This window comes from Jaculus jaculus, chromosome 10 (assembly GCF_020740685.1).
Source record: "Jaculus jaculus isolate mJacJac1 chromosome 10, mJacJac1.mat.Y.cur, whole genome shotgun sequence".
NCBI classification, from domain to species: Eukaryota; Metazoa; Chordata; class Mammalia; order Rodentia; family Dipodidae; genus Jaculus; species Jaculus jaculus.
Genome location: NC_059111.1, coordinates 116,123,173 through 116,150,083, shown reverse-complemented (window position 1 = coordinate 116,150,083; position 26,911 = coordinate 116,123,173). Strand labels below are relative to the sequence as shown.

The window sequence follows — 26,911 nt, the reverse complement described above, 5'->3', positions numbered from 1 at the left end:
AGAACCACCCTTGCACAGTTGTGGGGTTCTGAGAAGACAACTGTTTCCCCAAATTGCGTCTGTTCACATCTGGGTTGGTTTCCTTTTTTGCATGTGTGTGTATGTGTGTTTATGTATCTGTGGTCAGTTGTATATGCGGATGTGTGTGCGTATTGTGTATGTGCAGGTGTATGTGCATCTGTACATGTATGTGTACTTATGTATACACGTACGTGTGTGTGTGCACGTGTGTATGTGTGCATGTTTACATGTATGTGTAAGTGTGTAGGTGTGTGGGCAAGTGTGTGCATACATGTGTATGTGTTTACAGGTGTGCATGCATGTACATATTTACATGTGTGTATACATGCATGTGTGTGTGTGGCAGAGGTAGATCATTTGCCTCAGTAACTGTTCCTCTTATTTTTTGAGACGGGGTCTCTCACTGAACCTAGCGCTCACCAGGTCCACTATATTAGATGGGCAGTGAGCCCTAGAGCTCCGCCTGCATCCACCTCCCTAGTGTTGGCATCACAGGTGCGCACCACTGTGCCTGGATTTTACGTGGGTACTCAGGTACTGAAGTCTTCATATTTGAGTGGTGGGCAATCCCCAAGTCGATGTACTCTTGACTTCTATAAAATCCATCTTGGTTTGAGAATCTGTGGCAGCACTCTTTTGGTCTGCAGGAGGGGCTTGAATTCTGGGACCCGGGAGCCCGCCCGCCGAAGGCAGGGAGCGGGATGCAGGGGCCCTCCAATGCTGAGGGGGCATTTTTCTCCCATATCGCAGCACCTTCCTATTCTTCGCTAGGCCTGTCCTCAGCCCAGAAGCGTCAGGGCTCTTCCCACGTGTGCAGTCCCCAGTGCGCTGGCCTGGGCTGGGGGTGCGGGCATAGGGCCCCAGAGAGTGTGGAGAAGTAACAGGCAAGTACACAAGGGACAAGCAGACATTGCTGCCGACGCCTGCAGTGCGGTATGCTCTCAGCCCTGCGAAGGCCGCTGAAGGCAAGCACAGCCGGGCAAGGGCTTCTAGGGAAGGTACAACTTCTAGGGAAGGTGGTCTCTAAGGCAGCTGGGGGCCACTGGATTCATGCCCAGGTCTATTTCAGTGGCTCCCAGCTGGTTCCTACATGCCCATTTCTAGAGTATCTACTCTGGAGGCGGTAGCTAGGTAAATTCTTCCAAAGTGCAAGTCTTTCTGGTGATCAACAGCTGGCAGCTTCCCACCCCCTTCAACGAAAGACCCCGATCCTGACCTCCATCTGTCTATCTGTCCTCACTTCCTGCCGCTCTCCCCCCCGCCTACTCCTGTCAGGTCACACCGACCTGATGGCTCAGAGGACATCTGCACTGCTATTTCCTCTGCCAGGCATGTCATCTCACAGCTGTCCATCTGGGTCCTCCCTGGCTCCCTCGCGTTCCTGCCCAAATGTCTTCTCAATGAGAGGCACTGCTGATTTCCAACGTAAAGCAGCCTCTGTACTGCCATCCTCTTGATCTTTTTCTTTTTCTTGATCATTTGCTTTTGGCCTACGGCACATATTTATTTGCTACCTGCCCCCCCATGTGGGCAGGGGCAAGTTTGTGCATTATGGTCTTCCAGTGCCTAGGAGCTAGCAGGGTCTAGAGAGGCATGGGCAGAATGTTAGGTGAGCCTCCATGATAGGAAAGAATGTGTCACAGCCTCAGTCTGTGTGGAGAAACCCAGGCAGGGCGGGTTCCTGCTTCTTTCCCCTAAGCTGGACCAAAAGCTCCAGACTGAGGCTCTGCCACCCTCTAGTGGCCACCCGGCCACAAAGCCAGGAAAACTCAAGATTGACCCAGCCCACACTGTGCTCAACCTGGACAGCAGGATGGGTTTGCTCTCTCACCCCACATGTCAGGAATAGGCAGATGTTTTTAAATAAAAACCAGGGGTGAGGATATGGCTGTTAATAAATCATTTTAAATTCCAGTGTGAGCACCTGAGTTCAATCCTCTAGAACCACACAAAGCCTAATGCTATAGTGTAATCCCAGTGTGCATAAGGCGTTGGGAGGTGGAAACAGGAGAGCCCCTCTGGAAGCTCTGAGCCAGCTAGCCTGGCAAACAGTGGTGAACAGTGACAGGCCCTTGTACTCAGGTTTGTGTTGCTGGCAGAAAACACCCAACCCAGAGCAGCTTGTGGGGGAAGATACATTCTGGTTTACAGACTCGAGGGGACACTCCACAGTGGCAGGGGAAAATGACAGCATGAGCAGAGGGTGGACATCACCTTCTGGCCATCATCAAGTGGACAACAGCAGCAGGAGAGTATGCCCAACACTGGCAAGGGGAAACTGGCTATAACACCTATAAGCCCCCCTCCAATAATACAGGAAGCTTCAATTCCCAAGTTGCCACCATCTGGGAACCTAGCATTCAGAACATATAAGTTTATGGGGAGGGCTGGAGAGATGGCTTAGCAGTTAAGCGCTTGCCTGTGAAGCCTAAGGACTCCGGTTCGAGGCTCGGTTCCCCAGGTCCCACGTTAGCCAGATGCACAAGGGGGCGCACGCATCTGGAGTTTGTTTGCAGAGGCTGGAAGCCCTGGCGTGCCCATTCTCTCTCTCTTTCCCTCTATCTGTCTTTCTCTCTGTGTCTGTTGCTCTCAAATAAATAAGTAAAAAATTTTAAAAAAAAGTTTATGGGGACACCTGAATCAAACCACCACATTCTGCCCCTGGCCTCCATAAACTGATAACCATACATGATGTAAAATACAATGCATTTAGTCTAACTTTAAAAGTCTCCATAGTTTTTTTTTTTTTTAAATCAAACCCAATGATGTTCAAACATCCCCATAGTTCAAGGTCTTTAACTTAGCCATAATACCAAAAACAAACAAAGAAAAATGTCACAGAATAAACATTCATGCTGTAAAAGATGGCTCTGGGCATAGCAAATAAATATTCTGCCAATATAAGATTTAAAACAAACAGAGCAAACATCAAACTCTGTAGCTCCAAGTCCAACAACTCTAGCCAGTGACAGATCTCCATGTCTGACAATTCTAACCAGCAACAAGTCTCTGGAGTTCCAATTCCGCCCCTCCAGCTAGGCTACTCACAGTCCCAGAAAACTTCATCAGGGACGGCAGCTTTCCTTAGTAGCCATCCCTTTAGTCCTGACATCTTCATTGGGTCTCCATTGCAACCCACAGTTCATCCTCATAGCTCCATCAGGCCTACACACAAGGAATTCAACAAGCCTGCTTCGTACTGCCCATGACCATTTCCAAAATACAAAACTGCTGCAAATTCAATGGCCCTCTCTTTCCTACATTTATTATACTCCATAGTACCAGGTGGGTGACAATTTGTTAATCTGACGGGGGCAGTGATAAAGCAGATTTTGCATAACATGACACTCCTTCAGCATTCAGTTCCCTTCAAAAGACTTGGCATTCTTTTGTTGTCCCAATGCAGGTCAGCTGGTCCAATCTCAATAACTGTATTCTCAAACAATTATAGCTGAATGGACAGCAGTTTCAGCCCAAAGATTTCCTTTAATTTTTCTATGCTATGTTTCTCTGTTCACACCAGTCCATTTCTAAGCAATGCAGCCCTGCACAAGTTCTTAGGACATGGGCATAACAGCAAGCCTCTCACACAAACTGCTTCTAGCCCACTCCAGACAAAGCTCCTTTTCACCCTCCTAAGCCAAACCTCACAGTCCATAGTTCTTACTGTCTTCATGTCTTTCAACTCTGACCAGAACAGTCCATCAAGCTGTACTTACAGCACTGCAAGGCATCTCTCAGGCCAAGGTTTCAAATCCTTCCACATTCCTCTTGAAAATTAGCTCCAATAGGCCGAAGCCACACAGTCAAATTGCTAGCAGCAACAAACCCACTCTTGGTACCAATTTTACTACTGCAGTCAGGTTCACATTGCTGGCAGAAAACACCCAACCCAGAGCAGATTGTGGAAAGAAAGGTCTATTTTGGCTTACAGATTTGAGGGAAGCTCCATGATGGTAGGGAAAAATGATGGCATGAGCAGAAGGTGGACATCACCTCTGGGCCAACATCAGGTGGACAACAGCAGCAGAAGACTCTGCCAAATGCTGGCAAGAGTAAGCTGATTGCATTACCCATAAGCCAACCCCAAACAATACATCACTATCAGGAAGCTCCAATTCCTAAGTTGCCAGTAGCTGGGACCTAGCATTCAAAACACCTAAGTTTACGGGGGACACCTGAATCAAACCACCACAGAAGCCCTGCCTCAAATACGGTGATAAGTGAGGATGGACATCTGAAGTTGTCCGTTGATATCCACTCATGTTGTGCCATACACATGTCTGCATTAACGCACATGAACATATACACACACACAAATTCAGAAAATAAAGGTGAAAATGAGAGACATGTTAAGGCCATCTGATCTTGGATGTGGGAGAAGCACACTGTTACACTGCTCCAGGTCCACCAGCTGTCCCAAGTGGTTGAATACAGCAACAAGATACACTATAGAGCTTCTCAATTTACTTTAGACTCATGTCAACTTATCAAAGATAAGCATTATAAAGGTGAACTAAGAAAGAGGGGAGGTACAGAGAGAACCCAGAAGTGATTTTTATTGTTTTCATTACTTTATTTTGTTGACTTTTTGGAGGAAGGGTCTCACTATAACCCAGGCTGACCAAGAACTTACTCTATAGCCCAAGCTGGCCCCCAACTGATGGAGTCTTCCTGCCTCAGCCTCTCAAGTGCTGAAACTGTAGGTGTGAGCTGCCATGCCTGGCTCCAGAAGTGATTTCAGAGAAGGCGGGCATGGATCTGACTTATCCCTTCCTGGAAGTTTGCCTGCCTCATCCCTTCACTGAGAGAGACTTGATGCAGGTGGCAACTCACATGCAAAATGAGGCATTGTCAAGTTGTCCCCAATGGACGGGGCTCAGGGGCATGGCTTTAAACAGGAAGTCAGCTGATAAGACATTTGGGCAGGGATGGGATGGAGCTGGGGAGGGCCCAGATGGACAGCTGTGGACGACATGCCTGGTAGAGGAACAGCAGTACAATTGTCCTGTGAACACTTCTCCTACCTCCAGAGTTCTGCCTGGCTGCTTCTATGGCTCTGTCAGGCCTCCTTATCAGAGATTTCTGCACCATTTTATATAGAATAGCCTGTACCGCATCCTCCATCCTTCCATCCTGCTTTCATTTCTGAGCACGAGAGAAACTAGAGGTGTGATCCTGTGCTCCACCCCTACCCAACCCTGCATCTGAAAGATTCCAGTCTCTGTTTGGAAGAACGCCTCACCTTCTCCATAGCTGACCTGGGGTAATCTGGGTGAGTCCACCTGGATGCTTCCATGGCAGATGCAGAAGTGTGTGATTTCAAAGAGACTGAAGAATGAGGTTTATCATCAAAACTAATGGAAAGTTAAGAGATGGACACTTCGCTTGGTGATGGAAACTCCACTGAGAGTCATCTTACCTGCTTCCTGCTCAGCCACCGTGTGCTGGCCTTTGTCCCATGGTTCTGAAAACCAGCCCCCAACCCCAGCACAGTCAGAGGAGGAAAAGGGATTTGTCCTCAAGTCCTCTTTGATGGCAAGGCACCTTTCCTCTTAAACACCAAGCCAACTTCTCCTGACCTCTCCCTCCGTGGCCCACAGACAATGAACACTGCAACCAGATGAGACCAATTCCACTTCATGCCTCTGACAGATATTTAGGAGGAAAGAGGGGCACAGTTGTCAATGTATTGTCAGGGTCTGTCGCCACCCATGCTAGGGGATACACTGTGCTCATCAGGGTGTGTGTGTGACATAATTGGGAGGAGAAAGGGCCAAGGACAGGTAGAGAGACGCTGAGAGGAATGTACTCAGGTAGCAGAGGGCAGTGGCCAGTGTCCCAATGCTGGGTGGGGATTTATTGAGCTGCAGGAAAATATCATGTTGGGAGTGTGTACCATGTAGGAAGGTGCCTAGCTGCTTGACGCATGCTTGTCATATTGAAATATACAGCTAAGCACAGGGAGCAGGGATAGGCTTATGAAAGATTGTGTCTATAACCTTTTGGGACCCCATAAGGAGCCACCACCAATGAGTGAGTGTTAACTCAGTGAGCAGGCCCTGAATAGCTAGAATGAGCAGTTCAGTGCTTCCTGGGAGCAAACTCCAAGGGCTCTAGGAAAGAGGAAAGCTCTCTTAAGCATCTGCTTATTTGGGACCAACCAGCTCACATACCAGCCATCACTACCAAGTTTTGTGTGATGGACAATCTTCATTGCCAACCTGACTGGGTGTAGCATCACCTAAGATATGGTGAGGCACACTTTGGGGTGTGTCTTTGAGGTCATTTACAGAAAAGGAAGACTATGGGAGGTACCTTTCCATGGATAGGAGAAGTAGATCACTATGGGCAGGCCTTGGGGAGTCTAGCCCAAGCCTGGTTCCACATGCTCTGTGCTGCCTGGTCTGTGGTGATATGAGAAGCCTGTGCTACATGCTCCACCACCATGAAGTCTAGCATGCCTTCCCCACTGTGACTTACTGAAACCGTAAGCCAAAGTACATCTCTCCTCCTTTAAGTTGCTTCTGTCAGGTGTTGTGTCTACAGTGATGCAAAAATAACTAATGCATCATGCTCCATTGTACCATGACATTCTCTCTGTCCTTTACTTTAAAGGACTTACTGGTCTTATGAGATGAAGGGACCTCGTATTCTAGGATGAATGCATGCTAAAGAACAACAGCTGTAATTACTTTATTTTCCAAATAAGGTATGTGGTGCTTTGAATTAAAAATGCTCCCCATAGGTTCGTGTGTCTGAATGCTTTATTCTCTGCTGGTGATACTATTCTGGAAAGTTGTGGAATCTTTAGGAGGTGTGTCATTTGGGGGAAGGTCTTAAGGTGTTATAGCCAGGCCTCATGTGCTAGTCTCTAGTTCCTCCCTGTTGATGTGACAATGTGAAACTGGCTTCTCTTCCTGCATGATGGACTTTGCCCTCTGTAAATGTAAGCTGAATTAAAGATTTTCCCTTCCATAAATTGCTTCTGGTTGAGTATTTTGTCCCAGCAATGAGAAAGTAACTGGTGTATAGAAAAGTGGTACCAGGAGTGGGGTTGTTGATGTGAGCCATGTGGCTCTTGGGCTTCGGGAACTGGTTTGTGGGAGGACTGTGGAAGGATTGGGAGCTTTGGACTATAGAAACCTTACAGTGCTACTAGCATAGCTTAATGGGCCATTTGGTGGGTGTTTGGAAGATCAAAAGGCTAAGATAAGGTGTAGGCTTGACTGATGAGGTTAAGAAAGATTCTACTGGGAACTAGACTAGAAGCAGTCCATTTGATATTCTGGCAAAGAAACTCACTGCATGAAACCTGTGTCCTGAGAATTTGAGGGAAGCTGAATGTAACAATAACGGACTGATGTGTTTAGTGGAGAAAATTTCAAGGCAGAATAACATTGAGCCTGTGGCAACATTTCTCTTAGCTATGCTGATCCATATCTACAATGAAAGAGGGAAAACTATTGAGCAGAAAGATAATGAAAAACTGTAAGATTTTTTATGGGAAGAAATGTGAGAAGTTTAACGTTTAAAGAGCTACTGTTCTTCAATGGGACAATAGGAAGGATGTCTTGAGGGTAAGACACGATTCACCAAAGGCTCTAGCTAGTAAGAATGTGAATTCTTCTGCAAGGAAAAGTCTCAAGGGACGAATGCACATGGAGGTCTTGGCTACCCAAGGTCAACATACTGAGGCCGCTACAACTGTAGTCCAAGGCCAGGATTTATCCCTAGCTGGCAGCAGAATTTGGCAGAGTCATCTATATGGTACTGGCATTGGAGGCAACATAGAGGAGGGGTCATAGAGGATGCCCCACAGTTTCAGATAGCCACTGAGGCAAAGCAATGTGATGCAGAGTTCAACTTCCTGCAAGGAGGCCCTGTGAGGCCACTGAATGACACTGAAGGTGAACCCTAAGTTGCAATGGAGACCCGAGGATATTAGAGATGTCAGGAGAATGGGATGTCTACCAAGAGAAGCTGCAGACTCAGGGAGGATCCTGCATAGGAGAGAGGCTACGGGCAACACAGCTGGGGGGGGGTGGAGCCCAGAGGGTTTCTTTAGGGGTTTCAGATAGCAGACACAGAACTGCAAGATTTGGTATTTGCTCTTCTGGGCTCAGGTCTTGTTTTGGTTAAGTCTTTCTTGCTACGCCTCCACTCCTCTCTTTTCATATGGGAATGCTAAGTCTGTGCCAGTGTCTGTTGGGAAAGTGTAACTTGTGTTTTGCTTTTATAGGGCTCATAGTTACGAGACTGCCTTGAGTCTCAGGTGAGACTTTGGACTCTTGGACAGTGTTAGAACTGGCAAATACTACAGGGACTTTTAAGCAACAGAGGGACTTTTAAGTTGGACCAAAGACATTTTGCATCATGAGGATGACATATGAGAGTCAGTGGAAGATGGAAGGTGGTGGTTCGAATGTAAAATATCCCCCATCAGTTACTGTGTATGAATACTTGGTCCTCAGCTGTTTGGAATGGCTGTGGAATCCTCGGGAGGTGGAGTCTTGCTGGAAGAAGACTGCCGCTGAGAGCAAACCTTGAGGTGCTACAACCCAGCCCTGCTTGCTTTTCTTTCTCTTGGTTCCTCTCTAAGGATGTGATGATGTGGCACCGGCTTCCTGCTCCACCACGCTCTCCTCACCACACTTGGCTCTCTACCCTTGGGAACTGTAAGATGAGTTCAGAACACTTTTTTCCTTTCAAAAGCTGCTTCTGGTCAGATACTTTGTCCCAGAAACAGGAAAAGTAACAGATGCAGGGTTACCTCTGAGGCTCTGAGATGGATGTGAGTCAAGATGACTCATCCACCCAGTGATGGCACCATGGCATGGATGCAGCTAAGGTTTCTGAGCTGTTCTGAGGCTTACTTTAGTTTTTCTTCTTAGTATTAGTGAGTGTTCTACCCCTTCTATTAGGGATAGTTCTCTCTCTGTTGTTATTTATTTATTTTAAAGAGAAACTTTAAATATTTTTTAAAATTCATTTATTTACAAGAGAGAGAGAATGGGCATGCCAGGGCCTCCAGCTACTACGAACACCTTGTACGCCACCTTGTGCATCTGACTTACATGGAACCTGGGTCATTTGGCTTTGCAGGCAAATGCCACAACCCCTAAGCCATCCCTCCAGCCCTGTTATTTATTTTTTATGTTGTATTTTATTTGGTGTGTGTGTGTGTGTGTGTGTGTGTGTGTGTGTATGTGTGTGTGTGTATGACCATGAGCATGCCACAGCACACATACAGAAGTCAGAGGACGACTTTTGGGTCAATCCTTGCCTTCCACCTCATTTGGAGCAGGGTCTCTTATTGTTCATCACCCCCTTTGTAAGCTTCTGAGAAACTGTCCTGTTTTTCTTATAGCTGTAGGCAAGTTGGGCTTACAGAAGCCAACCATAGCTTCTGGATTAAAAAAAAAAATTATTTATTTGAGAGCGACAGATAGAGAAAGGGAGAGAGAGAGAGAGAGAACGGGAACACCAGGGCTTCCAGACACTGCAAATGAACTCCAGATGCATGCACTACCTTGTGCACCTGGCTTATGTGGGTCCTGGGGAATCAAGCCTCAAACTGGGGTCCTTAGACTTTACAGGCAAGTGCTTAACCACTAAGCATCTCTCCAGCCCCAGCTTCTGGCTTTTACATGGAGTCCAGGGATCTGAACTCAAGTACTCAGTTGTGCAGCAACTGAGGCTTGGTGAGGGGAGGATGTCAAGGCTCTCAGTGTCCTGGCAGAACAGGAGGTGGATGATTTGGGTTTTCAGTACATTTTGGCACTGCGACCTTCAAAGAAAGGTCTTTTATTCTGGGCTTATTTTGTCAAGGGTCAGCAGAGCCTCTTCTCCTGACCTTGGCATAAGAGAACTTGCCGCTGACACATCCCTGACAGCCTTTGTACAAATCTGGGTCAAAGACTTCCAACAGGCAGCGCAGGCAGGAAAACGGGGCTGGAGCATGATTAGTGTCCACTCCAGGCAAAAATGGGCCAGTCAATCAGACAGGCAGCTATTCTCGGTATAGACACCAGACAGGAAAGTCCTCACAGGACCCTGTGTGTAATGAGCAGTGTCCTCTTGACATCCCCTGTGATTGGCACAGCGGGTGTCATGGGGCTGTTACGATAAAGCTCCTCCACCCTGGCTGGCATCGTCACTCTCACCCTCAATTCTGAGAAGTGAATTCTGGGGCACAAGGGGCCAATGTCTTGTCAGAGTACTCAGATCCAAGAATAGCTTCTCAAGCCTTGGGCAAGCAAATAAATTGTCTACCCTTCAAGTGAGCCTCACACACAACACAGTTGAAATACCAAATGGAGGGGTCAGGAGACCTGCTGCGGGGCCCATCTGTAGCCACACTTGGTGGGCAAGAGGGCTGTGGTAGGCTACCATCTTGTGTGCATGTGATGCATGCGTGAGCGTTACATGTGTGCAGATGTGCACACCTGTGTAGTGCTCTCTCTCACTCTTCCGCATATTTCTCTGAGGCAGAGTCTCTCACTGAAACTGGAGTTCACCATTTTCCAGACAGACTAGCCACCCAGTGAGCCCCGGCAAACCTCCTGTTTCCACATTCCCTCAGGTTTGGGGTCATAGGTGTGAGTGGCCACACCCAGCCTTTTATATGGGTGTTAGGGATAGAACTCAGGTCCTTGGGCTGGAGAGATGGCCCAGTGGTTAAAGGCACTGCTTGCAAAGCTTGCAGGTCCAGGTTCAATTCCCCAGAACCCACATAAAGCCAGAAGCACAAAAATGGTACATGTATCTGGAGTTCATTTGCAATGGAAGGAGGCCCTGGAGCAACCATTCTGTCTGTCTTTATCTCAAATAAATAGATAAATAAAATACTTTTTTAATTAGTACTTATCTCTAAGTAAGTATCATCTCAAAAAATGGACTGTCTCAGAAAGAGTAAAATTTTCCTTCAAACTTCCCATCTAGCCCTAATCCTTCATTTTTTTAAAATAAACATAGAATTCAAAGGTATGTACCTGTAAACCCATGTGATCCAAATGGGCACATATCATACACACGCATGCATGCAAATGTGTATGTATATAAATACATAAGTGGGACACACATGAACACATGTCACTCACATATACACATATATGTGCAGCACACACATGCGAACACACGCAGACATGTATTTGTGTGACCCACACACGTGTGCATGCAAATCTGGTCACACGTATACACACGAGGCACATATATCCACACACACCTTCATGTTCAAGCCATTATATACATGTGTTTGCTCCCTCATAAACAGCTTCCTCACATGCCCTTCTAGCTGCAGTTATCTAGCAGTTTACAAACCTGTTTGGGCCGAGTAAAAACTGTTAAAAAAGGATGGAAATCTGAAATTTGCAAATAGTGTCTCAAAGGAGAAACGCAGCAAGAAGCTGGCATGGTTTTATGAGGAGATCTTTCCAGGGCCCAGTTTCTAAAGCCACGGTTAGTTTTCCAGTGGGCAGCACTAAAATACAGTGACAAGTGACATGGCTGGGTTGACACTGGGCTTGGGCTTTTCCTTCCAGCACCTGGCTGGACCTTCGACCTGTGATGGGACCCTCCGCCTCCCTCCCCGTCTTTCCCTCCACTCCCTCTTCCCCTCCTTCCTAGTGTCCTGCTCTGTGAAAGGCTTGGTACCACTGCTGGCAGGTAGGCGACATGAAGGTGGGCAAGAGGGGAACAGTACCTGCCAGACACCCAGGTCTTTCCTGCCTGGAGCAGGCTCCAGCTCCTGCACTTCCTTCCACACCTTCCCAAAGGATGGCTCTCTGGCAAGATGACCACTCCCAGGGAGAAGGCTGACGTCACCCCATCTGCAAGGCCTCTGCTTCGTCTGCTGGAGCCCGTGGCGTTAGAAGTCCTTTTTTGTCAGCCACCTCTCGTAGTATGTTCGATTGGCACATGGCACGTCCTGCTCAAGGCGAGCTGTCCCCTCACAGGACAAGCCTGGCTTGTCTGTGGAACAAAGTCCCCGCATATCCCTCCCATCGGCATAGGCTTCGCCCTTGACCCGGCACTGAGATGATATTTCTGCAAGCAGGTGGCATGGAGAAGGCTCGCCTTAAGATGGAGGCACACCACACGAGCCCCTCTGAGTGACAGCTCTTAGGGTGCTCGTAAGAATGCCAAGAGCCCCATCCCATGGGCAAAGCACTAAGTTTTGTTTTATGCACAAAACGCAAAATCTCTCCAAGTGACATATTCCCATCTACAGAGAACATGACACGCCACCTCTCTCCTGTCCCCTGCACAGCTGGCATGACAGGTGTAAATCTGGATTTTTATCCCTTGGTGGAGGGCTTTGAGCAAAGCTTTTACCTTCTCCAACCTCCACTGCATTTGCCACTTGCCACTGCTCGCTGTGGGAGCCTGTGCGCGACCAAGCCGGAGCGTCACCCCTCCTCTGCTTAGATGACTGGGGCCACCTGTGGACCTCCCCCAGTACCTGAGCAGGCTTCAAAACCTCACAGGAAAGATTAGAGTGAGTCAAGTGGATAATCTAGCCCAGGAGTATGGGGGTGTGGCCCGGCAGGTGTGAGTTACTTGGCCATTCTTGGGGCCTGCTTGGCATGGGTGGTAATTTCTTCTGCTCAAAACCTCAAGTATGGGCACTCTGCTACTTGGCCAACCCTGGCCTGGGTCAGGACAGACCCGTTCTTGGAACCCTCTGAGGAGCCAGACGTGCCACAAGGCTAGTTTGGACTTCAGCTCTGGGACTCTCAAGAGAATATGTTTCATGCTGGGCGTGGTGGCGCATCCCTTTTATCCCAGCACTCTGGAGGTGGAGGTAGGAGGATTGCTGTGAGCTCGAGGCCACCCTGAGACTACACAGTGAATTCCAGGCCAGCCTGAGCTAGAGTGAGACCCTACCTTGAAAAACAGAGAGAGAGAGAGCGAGAGAGAATATGTTTCACTACTATGATAAGCACCACCACCCCCAGTTGTGGGGTTTTGTTACAGATGTCCCAAAAGCAAATACAACCCAATTCTGTTGTAAGTGACCCATGTCAGAGGCCACCTGTTAAGCAACAGACCACTCTGTGGAGGGTCTGGTCTGCTCTTCCCTCTAGCTACAAGTGGCACACAATGAAACACTATCACCCCTCCTTCTCTGTGGGTTCCACATTCATGGCTACAAACCCACCTCAATATCGGGAGTGGAAAGTTAAAATGGGGTCAGGGGAGGGGAATGGAAGTGGGGAGGGTTAATCAAAACTTAAGATGCTATGAGAAAGTCAGAAGGAAACCTACTTCTTTGTTAACTAATTAAAAATATAATTAAAAAGAGAGAGAGAGCAAGCCTTAGTGAGGGAAGATCTTCCCATAAGGATAAATAATCCTGCTTGCAGAAGCCACAGGTTGTTGCAAGGAAACCCCTGTGCCGGGGTAGAGTATCTTCCAGTGAGTTGTTGGTCATTGAGAACCCTGAGGTCCCCAAGCAACACAAGCTGTTACCAAAGCTCTGAGATGCCCCCAGCACTAGACAATGAGAACCCATTGCTGAAGACAACACGTGTGTCCGAGAAGGACATGAGAAGTCAAGCTGGGGCTGGAGAGATTGCTTAGTGGTTAAGGCACTTGCCTGAGAAGCCTAAGGACTCGTGTTCAACTCTCCAGGTCCCACATACACCAGACGTACAGTGACACAAGTGTGCAATGTTGCACATGTGCACAAGGGGGCGCATGTGTCTGGAGTTCATTCACAGCAGCTGGAAAGTCCTGGTGTTCCCATTCTCTCTCCTACTTGTGCTCTCTCAAACTTAAAAAGCAAACAAACAAACAAACAAACAAACAAACAAGCCTCTACAGAAATCAAGCTAGAAATGAGCTGGAAGCCTGCTCCTCCCTACCATCCCTCCCCTCATGGCTAGCTGGCATAGAAGTGGAAAGTGCTGTGGAGGCTGTTGAATGAGAAAAGTCATCAAAAGGCTTGCCTAACTGCGGAACACCTCTGTGTGCCACATAACTGACAAATCAGCCTAATGCGCCCACCAGTGCAATAGGGGCATGACTGGTATGGAGGTCACCAACCGCCCTCTGACTGGATCTCAGACATGCTCTATGGGAGAGAAAACATGCTTGGCACTGAAAAACCTACCACAAATCTAATTATTGTGCAGGTCATAGACCCTAAGGGAAAGGCCACAAATGTTGACTGAACAAATGCATATGCTGTGCCTATCAAGTTGCCCTCCAAATATTTATATTATGTTTATTCCCAGAGGTTAGTGCTGGTCACACCTTTAGTCAAAGAAGCTTCTTTTTTTTTTTTTTTTCAGATCTTGTGACTCATGGGGGACTCAAAACTCACCAGAGTGCTGAGAATAAGCAAAAGGTGAGGGCTCAGCACTAATTGAGACATCTATGACATCACCTCCAAGGCTTAGGGAACATTGTGGAAGCAGAGGCAGCAAGAATGTAAGAGCCAGAGGATGGAGAGGAACCCCTTGGGACACTATTTTCTGGACACAAAGTAGCTATTACATTGCAGCTTCAGCCACTGTTGCTGCCTCCACAAGACTTCACAGAAATGGACTCATCAACATTTCAACATGGACAGTGGAAGAGGGTGAAAAAAAGTGATCAGAACAGCCGGGCATGGTGGCGCATGCCTTTAATCCCAGCACTCGGGAGGAAGAGATAGGAATCGCTGTGAGTTCGAGGCTACCCTAAGACTACATAGCGAATTCCAGGTCAGCCTGGACTAGAGTGAACCCCTACCATGAAAAATAAAACAAAACAACAGCAACAAAAAAAGTGATCAGAATAGAAGAGAGTCTTGGAAAGAAGCTCAGTGAAGAGAGATGGGTGAGGTGGGGACAAAAGACGATATTGGGCAGGGATTATGATCAGATTACAATATCTTCATGTGTGAAAACTGTCAATAAAAATAAACAAAAAAATTTAAGAGACAGCGAGGGAGTGAATTGGTGCGCCAGGGCCTCAGCCACTGAAAACAAACTCCAGACTCTTGCACCACCTAGTGGGCATATGTGACTTTGCATTTGCCTCACCTTTGTATATCTGGCTAATGTGGGATCGGAAGAGTTGAACATGGGTCCTTAGGCTTCACAGGCAAGAGCCTTAAATGCTAAACCATCTCTCCAGCCCACAAAAAAATGTTTTTTAAGCTGGGCACATGCCTTTAACTCCAGCACTTGGGATGTAGAGGTAGGAGGATCACTGTAAGTTCGAGGCCAGCCTCAGACTACATAGTGAATTCTAGGTCAGCCTGAGCTACAGTGAGACCCTGCCTTGAAAAGGCATATATATATACATATATATATACGTATATGTATATGCATATATATACACACACACACATATATATGTATATATACACACATATATATATGTATATATATATATATACACACACATATATACGTATATGTATATATCTACATACACACACATATATATATGTATACACACACACACACACACACACACACACACACACACACACACACACACATATATGTGTATGTCTGAATTCAAGGGGCTAGGGAGATGGCTCAGTGGATAAGATTCTTGTCATTGATGTGTGAGGACAGGAGTTTGGAATTCCAGCACCCAAGTACATGCTGGGTGGGCATGGTGGCCCCCTGTAATCCTAATGCTAGGGAGGCAGAGGCAGGCAGGGGATTCCCCTAGGCAAGCTGGACCAGTTGAATCAGTGAGCTCTGGGCTCTCTGAGAGATCCTGCCTCAGTAATAAAGGGGAGAGTACCCAAGGTTTGTGAGTCCAACTCTGGCTTTGTGTGTTCCTGCACACAGGCACACTACACACACACACACACACAACTGCACCTATACACAGCATGTACAAACTCTTTTCTCTTGTCATTCCCTAAACAACAGAGTAAAATGCTATATAACGCCTGTTTACCTACATGTCCATTGTGCCGGGCACTGTGAGTAACCCAGAGATGCACTGACATATTGTGTGCATTTAAGCACATGCTGCAGTGCTTTCCACGGCAGGCTTGAGAATCCTCAGAGTGGCCAGCATGGGGGGTTCTGGAACAGATCCCTTGTGGATACCGAGGAACAACTACACATGAGACTTTTCGGAAGCCGCCCCCCAACCTACGGTGGCTCTCTAGAACACTGCTCTCTAGAACATCAGTGCCGGAACTTTATGCTCCCTGCTGGGCCATTTAGGTGGACAGCAGCTCCCCCGGCTGCTCTGTCACACCAGCAGCGCCTCAGTCACCGAGTGTTCCTATTGGTGCCGTATCACGGTTTCTGTATTACACGTTCACAGAGAGGCAAAGGGACTGTCATTGTGGGGAAATGGCATTAGGGGTACTAAGAACAATATCCCATAGACCACACACACACACACACACACAAACACACGCACCCCAAAGGAGAGGAGCCCCCGTTTCCCTCCCTCACGACTGAGGAGGACTGACATTTTATGTTTGCCATAGCTGTCACCACATGCAAACGTGATCCTGAGAGGAAAGAAGACCTTAGACTTCTGATGTTCAGTTCTTTCCCTTCCCTGATGCAAAATCTCTAAATCAGCAGAAAAACCCGAGAAGAGAAGACACAGGCCAGGAGGAAACAAGCTCTGCTCGTCTTACAGTTGAACTTGACCATGATTGAAAGTGCTGGCGTGACAGTCTTTGCCTTTGGGACACCAATACTGAATGGCCCAAAGGCACCTATCTCTCAGACATACGTCTCCTTTTCTCGATTTCCATACATTCTCCATTTCCCCCACCAATCTGTCCCACCCTTTGTACTCTGGTGCCAAGAGCCCCAGACAGAAAGTATCATAAACAGACACCATCAAAGCCCTCAGGTTCCAAACCTCAGGGGCTAGGGTCCCATCGGGCAGCCTGCTGGCCCCCCACATGGGTCTAGTGTGAGTGCCAGGCCTACCCTGGCTTCCCGAGGAGGCTGGAGACAAATATTTGTCTTCACAGGGCAGACTGAGAGCCTCAGGCAGTTTCCAGTTCATCTCCCTGAGCTCACCATGCCAGAGGACAAACAGGGTGTCTGGTTGGAAGAGATGTCACCACACACACACACGCACTCAGCACCAAGTCACTGCAAGTCACCTGGTGGGTGTGGTGCCACATGGCTACAGAGAAGGTCCCTCAGAGCCCAGGGCCCACCTACAGCCACAGCATTAGTGTCTTACTTTTTCTGGATCGGGAGAAAAACCTGATGCCCCCGGGCGAGGTAGACGGGTTGGAGTTGGGCGAGGACTCTTTGGACGAGGAGCGGAAAATCCCGCTGAAACTCATGCGGCGTGGCGAGCGCGGAGGGGACTCCTGGTAGGAGAACGGGAAGACGGTTTTGGGGGAGCCAGGGCTGGTCTTGGGCCTCGTGGGAGCAGACACGGGGCTGGAGGGCCGGGGCTGGGAGGCCTTGGAGAAGAGCCCTCGGGAAGGGCTGCCTGAGCCGAAGGGGCTGTTGTCCATCTGTGGAGAAACCAGCAATCTGTGAGTCACACGCTCCTGGCTCTGACCTCGGCTGGCGCTGAGCAGACCCGTCATTACTGTCCCTTCTAACCCCCACTGCGCAGACAGACAGACAGACAGCCAGCCAGCCCCAGAGCTCTTCTACACAGAAGGCACAGCGTGACCTGAGGTCGGCACACCAGTCAGTAGCTCATCCTGGAGGCTGCTGGCCCCTTGTGCAGTTCTTCAATAAGGCCTTCCAGGTATTGGAGGAGGAGGAGGAGGAAGGATACCCACTATCCCTGTCTCCTCCTCCCTTGACCCCTCCCACAGCTCCTAAGGGTTCCCATTGGACTCATTGGAGGCTGCAGGGATATGTATGGTTTTTGGATTCCCCTCAGGAAACACACTGGGCATTAGGAGGTGATGATTGTTTTTATTTTTATTATTTTTATTTTTATTTTTTGCAAGCAAAAAGAGAGAGGAGACAGAAAGAGAATGGGCATGCCAGGTCCTCTAGCCACTGCAAATGAACTCCAGATGCCTGTGCCCCCTTGTGCATCTGGCTTATGTGGATCCTGGGGAATCAAACCTGGCCAGCCCCCAGAGGTGACGATTTCTTTTTCACCCCAGTTGCTATGGCATTGGAAGTCCCTGACAGAGGCCAGGAGGATACAAACTTTAGAGGCTCGCTCCATCAATGACTTGAAGCTCTGGCCTAAAGAAAGTTATTGGGCCCCATAACTTTAAGCCGAGGCACACAGCTCACAGGTTCTGGGGACACTCAGTGTTGCTGCTGCGTGAGTGGATTCAAGAGCTTGACCCCTGCTGTCAAGATCTGTGCAGTCCTGCATGACTCTTGGGCTTGCTGCCTCAGTTTCTCCACCAAAAAAATGAGGGCAGTCATGCCCTCAGCTTGGCAGGGCTGTCTGAGAGCTGACGTCTCGACAGTAGCGTGATGTGTGGTAACCCGCTGCTGTCCTATTACACCGCGACGCGGGAGCTGGAGGCTCCTCCAAGAACGCCTCACCACAGGTCAGCTACGGGAAAGAAAAGCCACTGTCACAGGCTCATGGGACAACGGAGCCCCTGGAAATGCTGTGCTCTGGTGACCAGGGCCATGCTGCAAGCTGGGTCCAGCACAGACGCTCAGAACCTATGCCTGTCCAGGATTGGGGGTATGGACCTGACCAGGATGCATGTGAGCTCTCCCACCACTAGAGGGCGCCCCCAAACTCTAAGCCCACTGGTGGTGATGACGCCCTTGTGGAGGCACCCCATTCAGAGAGTACCAGCTTCCAGAGAGTCCCACCTTCCTCCACCAGACCCTAAATATCTGGGGCTGACACATTCCCAAATGGCTTTCAAGGCCGAAGAGCAGTATGTGACCCGGACAAGGTAATTCAAGCCTACCTGGTTATTAAGAAGTTCTAGACGTTTCTCTCTCCCTTTCTCCTTCCTTTCCTTCTTTCCTTTCTTCCTTCCTGCCTTCCTCCCTCCCCTCCTTCCCTTCCTCTTTTTCTTTCTTTCCCTCCCCTCCCTTTCTTTTTCTTACATTTAATATAAAGACCAGTTAGACTCTGACTATTCAGTCTCACCACTGTCCCACCTGCCTATGGGACTCAGGATAACTTCTGAGAATAAATTTTAAAATAAGAGCTTTCCCAGGTGGTGGGTGGGGCTGGTGGGCATGGGGTGGGCAGTGGGAACTCCACAAAGGACAGCCCCATAGCAAGGTGGCAGGCTGGGCAGGGGCTCTGGCACACACCTGAGCTTGAGTGACTCATCTCAGCCAGTGTGGACAGGTGAGTGACCTGGGCCTCTGGACCTTCTTCACCTACACGGGGGAGGAGGGGTGTCACCTGAATGCAAAGATGACAGGCTGTGCGGCTGTGCCACAAGTGGGGCATTTAGCATGGCTCATGGTGTATATGTGGCCCTTTATACATGTTCAAATGGTGCCATCGTTGTGCACTTTAGGGTTCTTGAAGAAGGGCTGTGGAAGCTAGAAGGGGAGGGAGGGGAGCTGAGCCAAGGGAGCCAGATGGTCAGGCAGGAGGGCCGGAGGAAGTCAGCCCTGGGGTCTCTGAAGGCAGGGTCACAGCCTTGCTTCTGCCAGGCTGTGCCACTCGCCTTGCCCATGGACTTGGCCTGGGCAGAGGGGTGCAGGCAAATGCCCCTGTTTAACTCTAGGGAGGAAACAAGGCAGGCAGGGAAATGGGGGGGATCCCTAAGGAGGTCACGAAGCAGGAGTGGCAAGACAGAAGCACCGTCAACACAGGCAGATGCATGCTGGCTGCTCTCCAGGGCGGTGAAAACATGGGTCATGAGGACACCAGCTCTTAGAAGACCTTGAAGTCTGGGTGACTTTGGACAGGAGGATGGGTAAGATGGAAGAGGCACTTCAGAGCTGAGTCTGAGATGAAACCAGGACTCTGAGACACAGGACTGTATGCACGATCTTACTTGATGGGCAAGGGGGACCCTGAGACCCCACTGAAGGGCATCTATTCTAGGTTCAGAATTCTAGGCCGTGTAACAACTCAGCCACGAGGCCTGAGAAGGGAGCCTCAGAGAGCAGACCATCCATTCTCATCTTCTGAAAATGGCCAACGAACCCCAGCCATTGGGCCCTGCTCAGTCTCTCCCACAGGACACAGCCCATGTGGAAGGGAATCCTGCTCAGTGTGCTTGGGTGGGGGTGGGGGGCGTACAGGGAGCAGCAGACCACAGGCATCTCTGGAGCCCTCAGGCACAGAGAGGCCCAGGCCATTAGACTCGCTGCAGGAAAAGGATACTCTGATCAGTGTAACTGGATGATGCTGTGAGTGTGGGTGAGACTCCCCAGGGTGCATCTGGCTCTGCAGGAACTAATGGAGAGCAGGCACTCAGACCACTGATGGGCAGAGCTGGTCGGTGAAGGTCACATCCCTGATACTCGGGTCTTGGCTGAGTCCCCCTTTCTCCCCAAGGGAAGAGAAAGCGGCAGGTGTGACAGGGAGCAGGGCCGGCTTCAGGACCTCCCAGGAGCGACTGCACAAAACTAGGCGTCCTGTGTTCTTGGAGCTGGGGGGTGGGGGTGCAGGGGAAGGAGGTGATGGCTGAAGGGAGCCAGCGGTTGGAGAAGTCTGAAGCTGGGGACTAGGAGCCCACCATGCTGAGGCGTGCAGGGGCCAGACTGGGAATCCAGTGGTGAGCCTAGCCTCTCACGCTGGGTTTGCCAGAAGTAGAACAGCTGTTTGTAGACCCCAGAGCTCCCATGTGGGCCGTACAGAAAATGCTGGTCTTCCAGAGAGAGGAACGGACAGGAGTCTGCAGCCAACAATGGGCAGGAGTGAGTGCATGCCCTGCCCAGAGGAATGCTCCCTGGGAGTCAGCAACAATGCAGGGACACTTCCCGTGGGGTCTGGCACGCACCACATGTGCTGGTTGGTTACCTGCTGCCTTAGCTCTGCCCTTCTAGCACCTGCCATGTGCCAGACGCATTCCGCATCCGTTGCATGGTGATTTCACCCAATCACCACAGGAAAGGCCAGCAGGATTCCTAGCCCTGGTTGGCAAGGCGCTATTTAGAAAGACGGTGTCATCCAACGTCGCATGGATGGCAACCTTGCTAGCAAGGTTACCAGGCATTTGTCCCAGGACATAATGGTCATTTGTTGGGCAGTGGCCTGGGGCATTCCACAGACTTCCCTGGAACTGGCCAGGCTGATTGGACAGTGGCCACAGTCATGGATGTTGATGACTCCAGAGGTGTCAGCTGGCAATGGCCTTCATTTGCTGGTTCTAGTCCAGCAGCTACACATGGGAGCTGCACAGTCAGGTGACCAGAATTCCTCACACAGGTGCATCAATACTCCTGCCTGTTTGGGGGGGAGCCCTAGGAAGCAAGGGAGAGAAAGCGCTTTGCCCGAGGCACCTTGAGTTGTCAATGCGACTGCCTCAGTTACTTTCTCCTTGCTGTGATCAAAAGCCTGACAAGGAAGGAGAGGCTCAAGGGTGAAGGCTTTACTTTGGCTCACAGTTTGAGGGGAGACAGCCCACTGTGAGGGTGTCGGGGAGGAGACAGGGTGGCAGAAGCATCTGCAGACAAGAACAGGAAGCAAGGCTGTGCTAGCAAGCCCAAGGCCCACCTCCAGTGACCCACTTCCTCCGGTGAGGCTCCACAACCTTCCGGAACCAGGCAACTAGCTAGGGCCTAAGGCTTTAAAGACACGAGTCTATGGGGGAACAGTTCACATTCCGTGCACAACAAGTACCTAATAGATGACCCACTCAGGGAGGCCGACAACCGGGGGCTGCCAAGCGGATGGACAATTTGCCCAGCAGCCAGTGAAGACTTCCTGCCACCATGGTGAGAGACAGGGATGTCCTCAGGTTGGAGATCTTGATTATAGGTAGAAAGAAGCAGGACAAGTGTCAGGAAGCATGAGCATAGGACCTGTCCTGCTTAGGATATAACCCTGATTAGCTGTCCACCTAGGCTGCTGTTCAGGTTATTAAGGCTTTGTGGGAGAACACAGAGGACTGAGCGTCAAGTAACCTGGACTCAGGTCCTGCTCGGTTACAAAGGGGTCACACTACCAAGGCAGCCTCGTTTCCTTATCCTCATGATGTATCCTCATAAAAAAAATGTGTGTGTTGGAGCTGGCAAGGTGGCTCAGCAGTTAAGGCACTTGTCTGCAAAGCCTAATGACCCGAGTTTGGTTCCACGGAGCCCACATAAAGCCAGATGCACAAGGTGGTGCACATATCTGGAGTTCGTTTGTAGCCCCTGGAGGTTGTCACACTCCTGTTCTGTCTTTCCTCTGCTGAGTGTGGTGGCGCACGCCTTAAGTCCCAGCACTCAGGAGGCGGAGGTAGGGGGATTGCTGTGAGTTTGAGGCCAGTTTGAGACTACACAGTGAATTCTGAGTCGCCCTGGGATAGAGGAAGCCCCTACCTCAAAAAAAAAAAAGTGTGTGCATGTGTGTGCGCGTACACACACACGCTGTATGGGATCCTGGGACCTTTGGAGAAGCCGAGGATGGAAGTCCTGGGAGCGATGGAGATGACCATTTGCCATCGTCACTATCCTGGGACAGTGAGGAAGAATTCGATTTAAGTCCACTTAAACAGGAGTAAGGAGTAAGGTCACCTTGTGGCTGCAGCTCCACGCACACCCCACCTGCACAAGTGGATGTGAGCAGTGGCTCTCCGTGGGGAAGAGAGCCGCTGAGGTTACCGGGAGCAGACACGTCATGACGTCCAGCATCCCGGCCCTTCCCTGGGCCGCATGGGCTCCCTCCACTGCAGACGTCACCACAGCCTTCCTCATCCTCACCCCCTTGCTGCCTTGGGAGCCTGGCACTACCCCCGATCCAGCCTGGGCCTCCTGTCAGTCCCAGAAAGGGTCAGACATGGATGGGAATGTGACCTGATCGGGCTCTCCTCGGGAATTTCCGTTTTGAACTGGGTCATGGTTGTGAAGAAGTGGTGATACACTGTGCCCACCAAACTGCCCAGCAAGCACTTCTGGTGTTCACACCCATATATTAATGCTGCTCTCACTTTTGGTTAGAGAAGCTTCTCTTTTCAGATGGCAGTGACTTCAGGAATGACTCAAAAGAGACCATAGTGCTGAGAAGAAGTGACAGAGGAGTGTTCAGCACTGAAACATCTCTATCCCACCTTCCAAGGCTCAGGGTCCATTGTAGAAGAGGTGGTGGAAAGAATGTAAAAGCCAAAGGAAGGGTAGGACTCCTTACTCCAGACACAAAATGGCCTAGATATCCATGACCTCACAGTGCCTGACACTACCTACACAAGACCAACATATTAGGAGGAAAAGATCATGCCCTCAAAATAAAAGAGACACTGATGGAGAAGGGGAGGATATATTATGGAGAGTAAAGTTGCAAAGGGAAAAGTGGGGGGAAGGAATTATGGTGTATTGTCTATAATTATGGAAGTTGTCAATAATAATCTCACCATGCCTACAAGAAAGGTCATCCCGTGTGGTGGTGTGATTCAGGTGTCCCCCATGAACTCAAGTGTTCTCAATGCTAGGTTCCCAGCTGATGGAGATTTGGGAATTGAAACCTCCTGGAGGTGGTGTATTGTTGGGAGTGGGTTTATAGGTGTTGTAGCCAGCTCCCCCTTGCCAGTGTTTGGCACACTCTCCTGTTGCTATTGTCCACCTGATGTTGACCAGGGGATGATGTCCACCCTCTCTGCTCATGCCATCGTTTTCCCTGCCATCGTGGAACTTCCCCTTGAGTCTCAAGTAAGCAAAAAAAACCTTTTTTTTTTCACACAAGCTGCTCTGGGCCAGGTGTTTCCTGCCAGCAATATGAACCTGACTGCAACACCCTGTCTGTCACCATACCAGAGGTCCTTAGAATCAGAGGGACTCAGGACAGTGGTCCCAGGACGCTGAACCTCAGGCTAGTGGAAAAGCAGATGGTCCTGGAACCAGGAAGAACTGCTCTCTGGGGTGCGCAGGGCGAGGTGGCAGTGGACAATGATAGCAAAGCCTGTGAGGACCCTCAGCCCCCCCTTAGCACCCTTCAAATCCTTCCCATCAGCAAAATGCTGCCCAGGGGAGACACTGCACTCAGTGGCATCAGGAGGCACGGGGGAGGGAAAGGGCATGCTCTATAAGTTTCTAGTTTTCCCCAGCATAGGCCAGGCCACGTCCTGAACTCAACAAACACCATCACTGGTGTCAGACAAGCTCCAAGCAAAGGCCGTGGGAGGCAAGGACAGCTTCAGGGCACTTTCCCATCAGCTGCCCGACCTCGGCCTCACCGAGCACGCTGCAGGTACTGTGTGGGACCAAGGGAAGCCGCAGCCCACTCAGACCAGCTCTGCTGCAGCCTCGGCTCCTTCTGGGTTTTCCACAAGGGAAGGATGGTGGACAAACAGCACAGACAGCCGGTGTGGTGGCGCATGCCTTTAATGCCAGCACTCGGGAGGCAGAAGTAGGAGGATGGCTGAGAGTTCGAGGCAACCCTGAGACTACATAGTGAATTCCAGGTCAGCCTGGGCTAAAGCAAGACCCTATCTTGGAAAAAAGAAAGGCATAGAGGACCAGTGAACAACCAGCTGCATGGCAGTTTCTAAGCTTGGTGGCACCTTCCTGCCACTCCTGTTCATTCTCTGCTGGCCCAGGCCTGAGGCCCTTCTCTGACAGTGTTTTTGGCTAGGTCACAATAACTGCTAATAGGTTTCCTTGGGCAAGGCAAGGTGGGGCCGGGGAGTGGTGCCAACTGAGCCCAGTGGGCCTAAACCAATTTGTTGATTCTATTGTATGTGATTCAAATGCTTGGTGAATAGACTAGCTTTTTCCAGTATTGGAACTCACACCCTAATCCCGGGGCTGGCAGGTGCCCAGCAGCTGTTCCCAGCCATGATAGGGAGTACCTCTCTGCCAATCCCTCCTGGCACACATGCCAGATGGGTCAGGGGATGGCAGGATGCCAGGGAGGGTTCCTTGCCCAGTCCTCTGCCACTCCCCTTTGCACTTCTGTGAGGTGGCCACAACCCCTCACCTGCTGCCATCAGCTCACCACCCTATGCTCTCCTCACCGGACCCCTGTGGCTAACAGCCCTGGAGACGCTAGTTTTCTAATGGAAAAGAAACTGACCGTCGGGGAAAGGGAAAGCGAGTTACAGAGAGATGGGAACGGGAATGGGTGTGGGGGGCTGGTGAGAAGCGCGCCCCTCTAAGGCCTGGGGAGGCGGTGGGCAGACAAACTCCGTCTGTGGTGGAAGTCTAAAAAACCAGAGCTGTTCTCAAACATGCTCCTGCTCATTTGTTTGCGTGTATGTCTGCATATGGGGAGCATGCAGGCATGTACGTGTGTTCATATGTGTGCAGGTGAAGGCACATATGTGTGTGCACGCATGTGGAGGCCCAAGAACAGCCTCGGCGCCATCCTCAGGGACACTGTCCACTCCTTAGGTACAATGTCCACCTGTTTTGGAGATAGGCTCTTTCACTGGCCCAGTGATCCTCAATTAAGCTAGCCTGGACTTGTCCAGCAAGCCCCAATGATCCTCCTTTCTCTGCCTCCTCAGTGCTGGGACCACAGGTACGTGCCACCACACCTGACACTAACCAATGCCTTTACTCTCCTGCTCGCCACCTGGCACCCAGCACTCAGTTCCGTGGTCATATTCTTTCAGCTTTGCCTACTCTGGGAGACTGGAGTCATAGCCCAGAGTGTGGCCAGGAGGATGGAATAAAGCCCCAGGGTGCCCATCCTGGTGAGCAAAGTTCTGGGCTCAGCCATGGCCACTGTGCAGGTGGTATGCTGGTGGGCACCTCGTGAAAGTACAGGCGGAAGGGTGCCTGGGCTCTGCCTACCCTGAGGGAGCCTCTGGTGGGCGGAGAGAAACCTCATGGAGGGAGGCCTTACCTTTCGAGAGGAATGCTTTTCCGAACTCTCCAGGTCTCCATCCAGGAGCGGCATGGCAAAGGAGCTCAGGTCCTAGGAGGGGAAGCAAGAACAAGGTCACTGCCAATGACTCTCATGACAGGCGCACATGGCCCTGGAAGATATCACTGCTCCCATGGAGTTCTCTCCAAAGGACAAGCCATCAGGGAGGGGCAGGGATGGTGCATGGAGGAGGAGGTGAAGTCTTTGCCTGGTAAGCATGAGGGCAATCAGGGCTTGCCCTTGATCCCCAGAACCTGTGTAAAAATGTCAGATGTGGGCTGGTGAGATTGCCCAGTGGTTAAGGCGCTTGTCTGCAGAGCCTGATGACCTGGCTTCGATTCCGTGGCACCCACGTAAGCCAGATGCTCAAAGTGGCATATGCATCTGGAGTTCATTTACAATGCCTAGAGGCCCTGGAGTGTCCATTTGCTCTGTCTGTCTCTCCTTCTCCCTCTCTCTCTCTCTCTCTCTCTCTCTCTCTTTCTCTGCATGCAAATAAAATAAATAAAATTGGAAAAACATGTCACATGTGATGACACATACAGCAAGATCCCTGGAACTCACTGGCCAGCTAGTTTAGCCTAATCTGGGAGCTCCGGGACAATGAGAGTGGACTGCATGCCCAAGGATGACACCTGAGGTTGTTCATGTGAACCTGCACACACATGCACATAAAACACAAATAAAAACAAACTTTAGAAAGAAGAGGAGGGCTGGAAAGATGGCTTAGTGGTTAAGGCGTGTGCCTGCGAAGCCTAAGGACACAGGCTCGATTCTCCAGGTCCCATGTAAGCCAGATGCACAAGGTGGCACAGGCATCTGGAGTTTGTTTGCAGTGGCTAAAGGCCCTGACACGCCCATTCTCTCTCCCTCCCTCTCTGTCTCTAATAAATAAAAATAAATCATTAAAAAGAAGAGGAGAAGGCAAAGAAAATTAGATTGCCCCTTCCCAAGATGCTGATAGCCCTCTACAGTCCTTTCCAGAACATCATACCAATTCCCTCCCACCACCACCCCAGGGAAGTGAGGT

The 26,911-nt window shown here is 50.0% G+C and overlaps 1 protein-coding gene across 2 annotated transcripts in view; it reads right to left on the bottom strand.

Annotated features, from left to right (window-relative positions):
- Nucleotides 1-26,911, bottom strand: part of Prkag2 (protein kinase AMP-activated non-catalytic subunit gamma 2) — a 272,478-nt gene that overhangs the window by 170,831 nt on the left and 74,736 nt on the right. For both annotated transcript variants that reach the window (XM_045160311.1, XM_045160312.1), the window contains exons 2-3: nt 25,861-25,932; nt 17,197-17,479 (exon numbers count right to left, since the gene is read on the bottom strand). In XM_045160311.1, the coding sequence (XP_045016246.1) occupies nt 17,197-17,479; nt 25,861-25,932 (355 nt within the window). The remainder of the gene's footprint in view (nt 1-17,196; nt 17,480-25,860; nt 25,933-26,911) is intronic.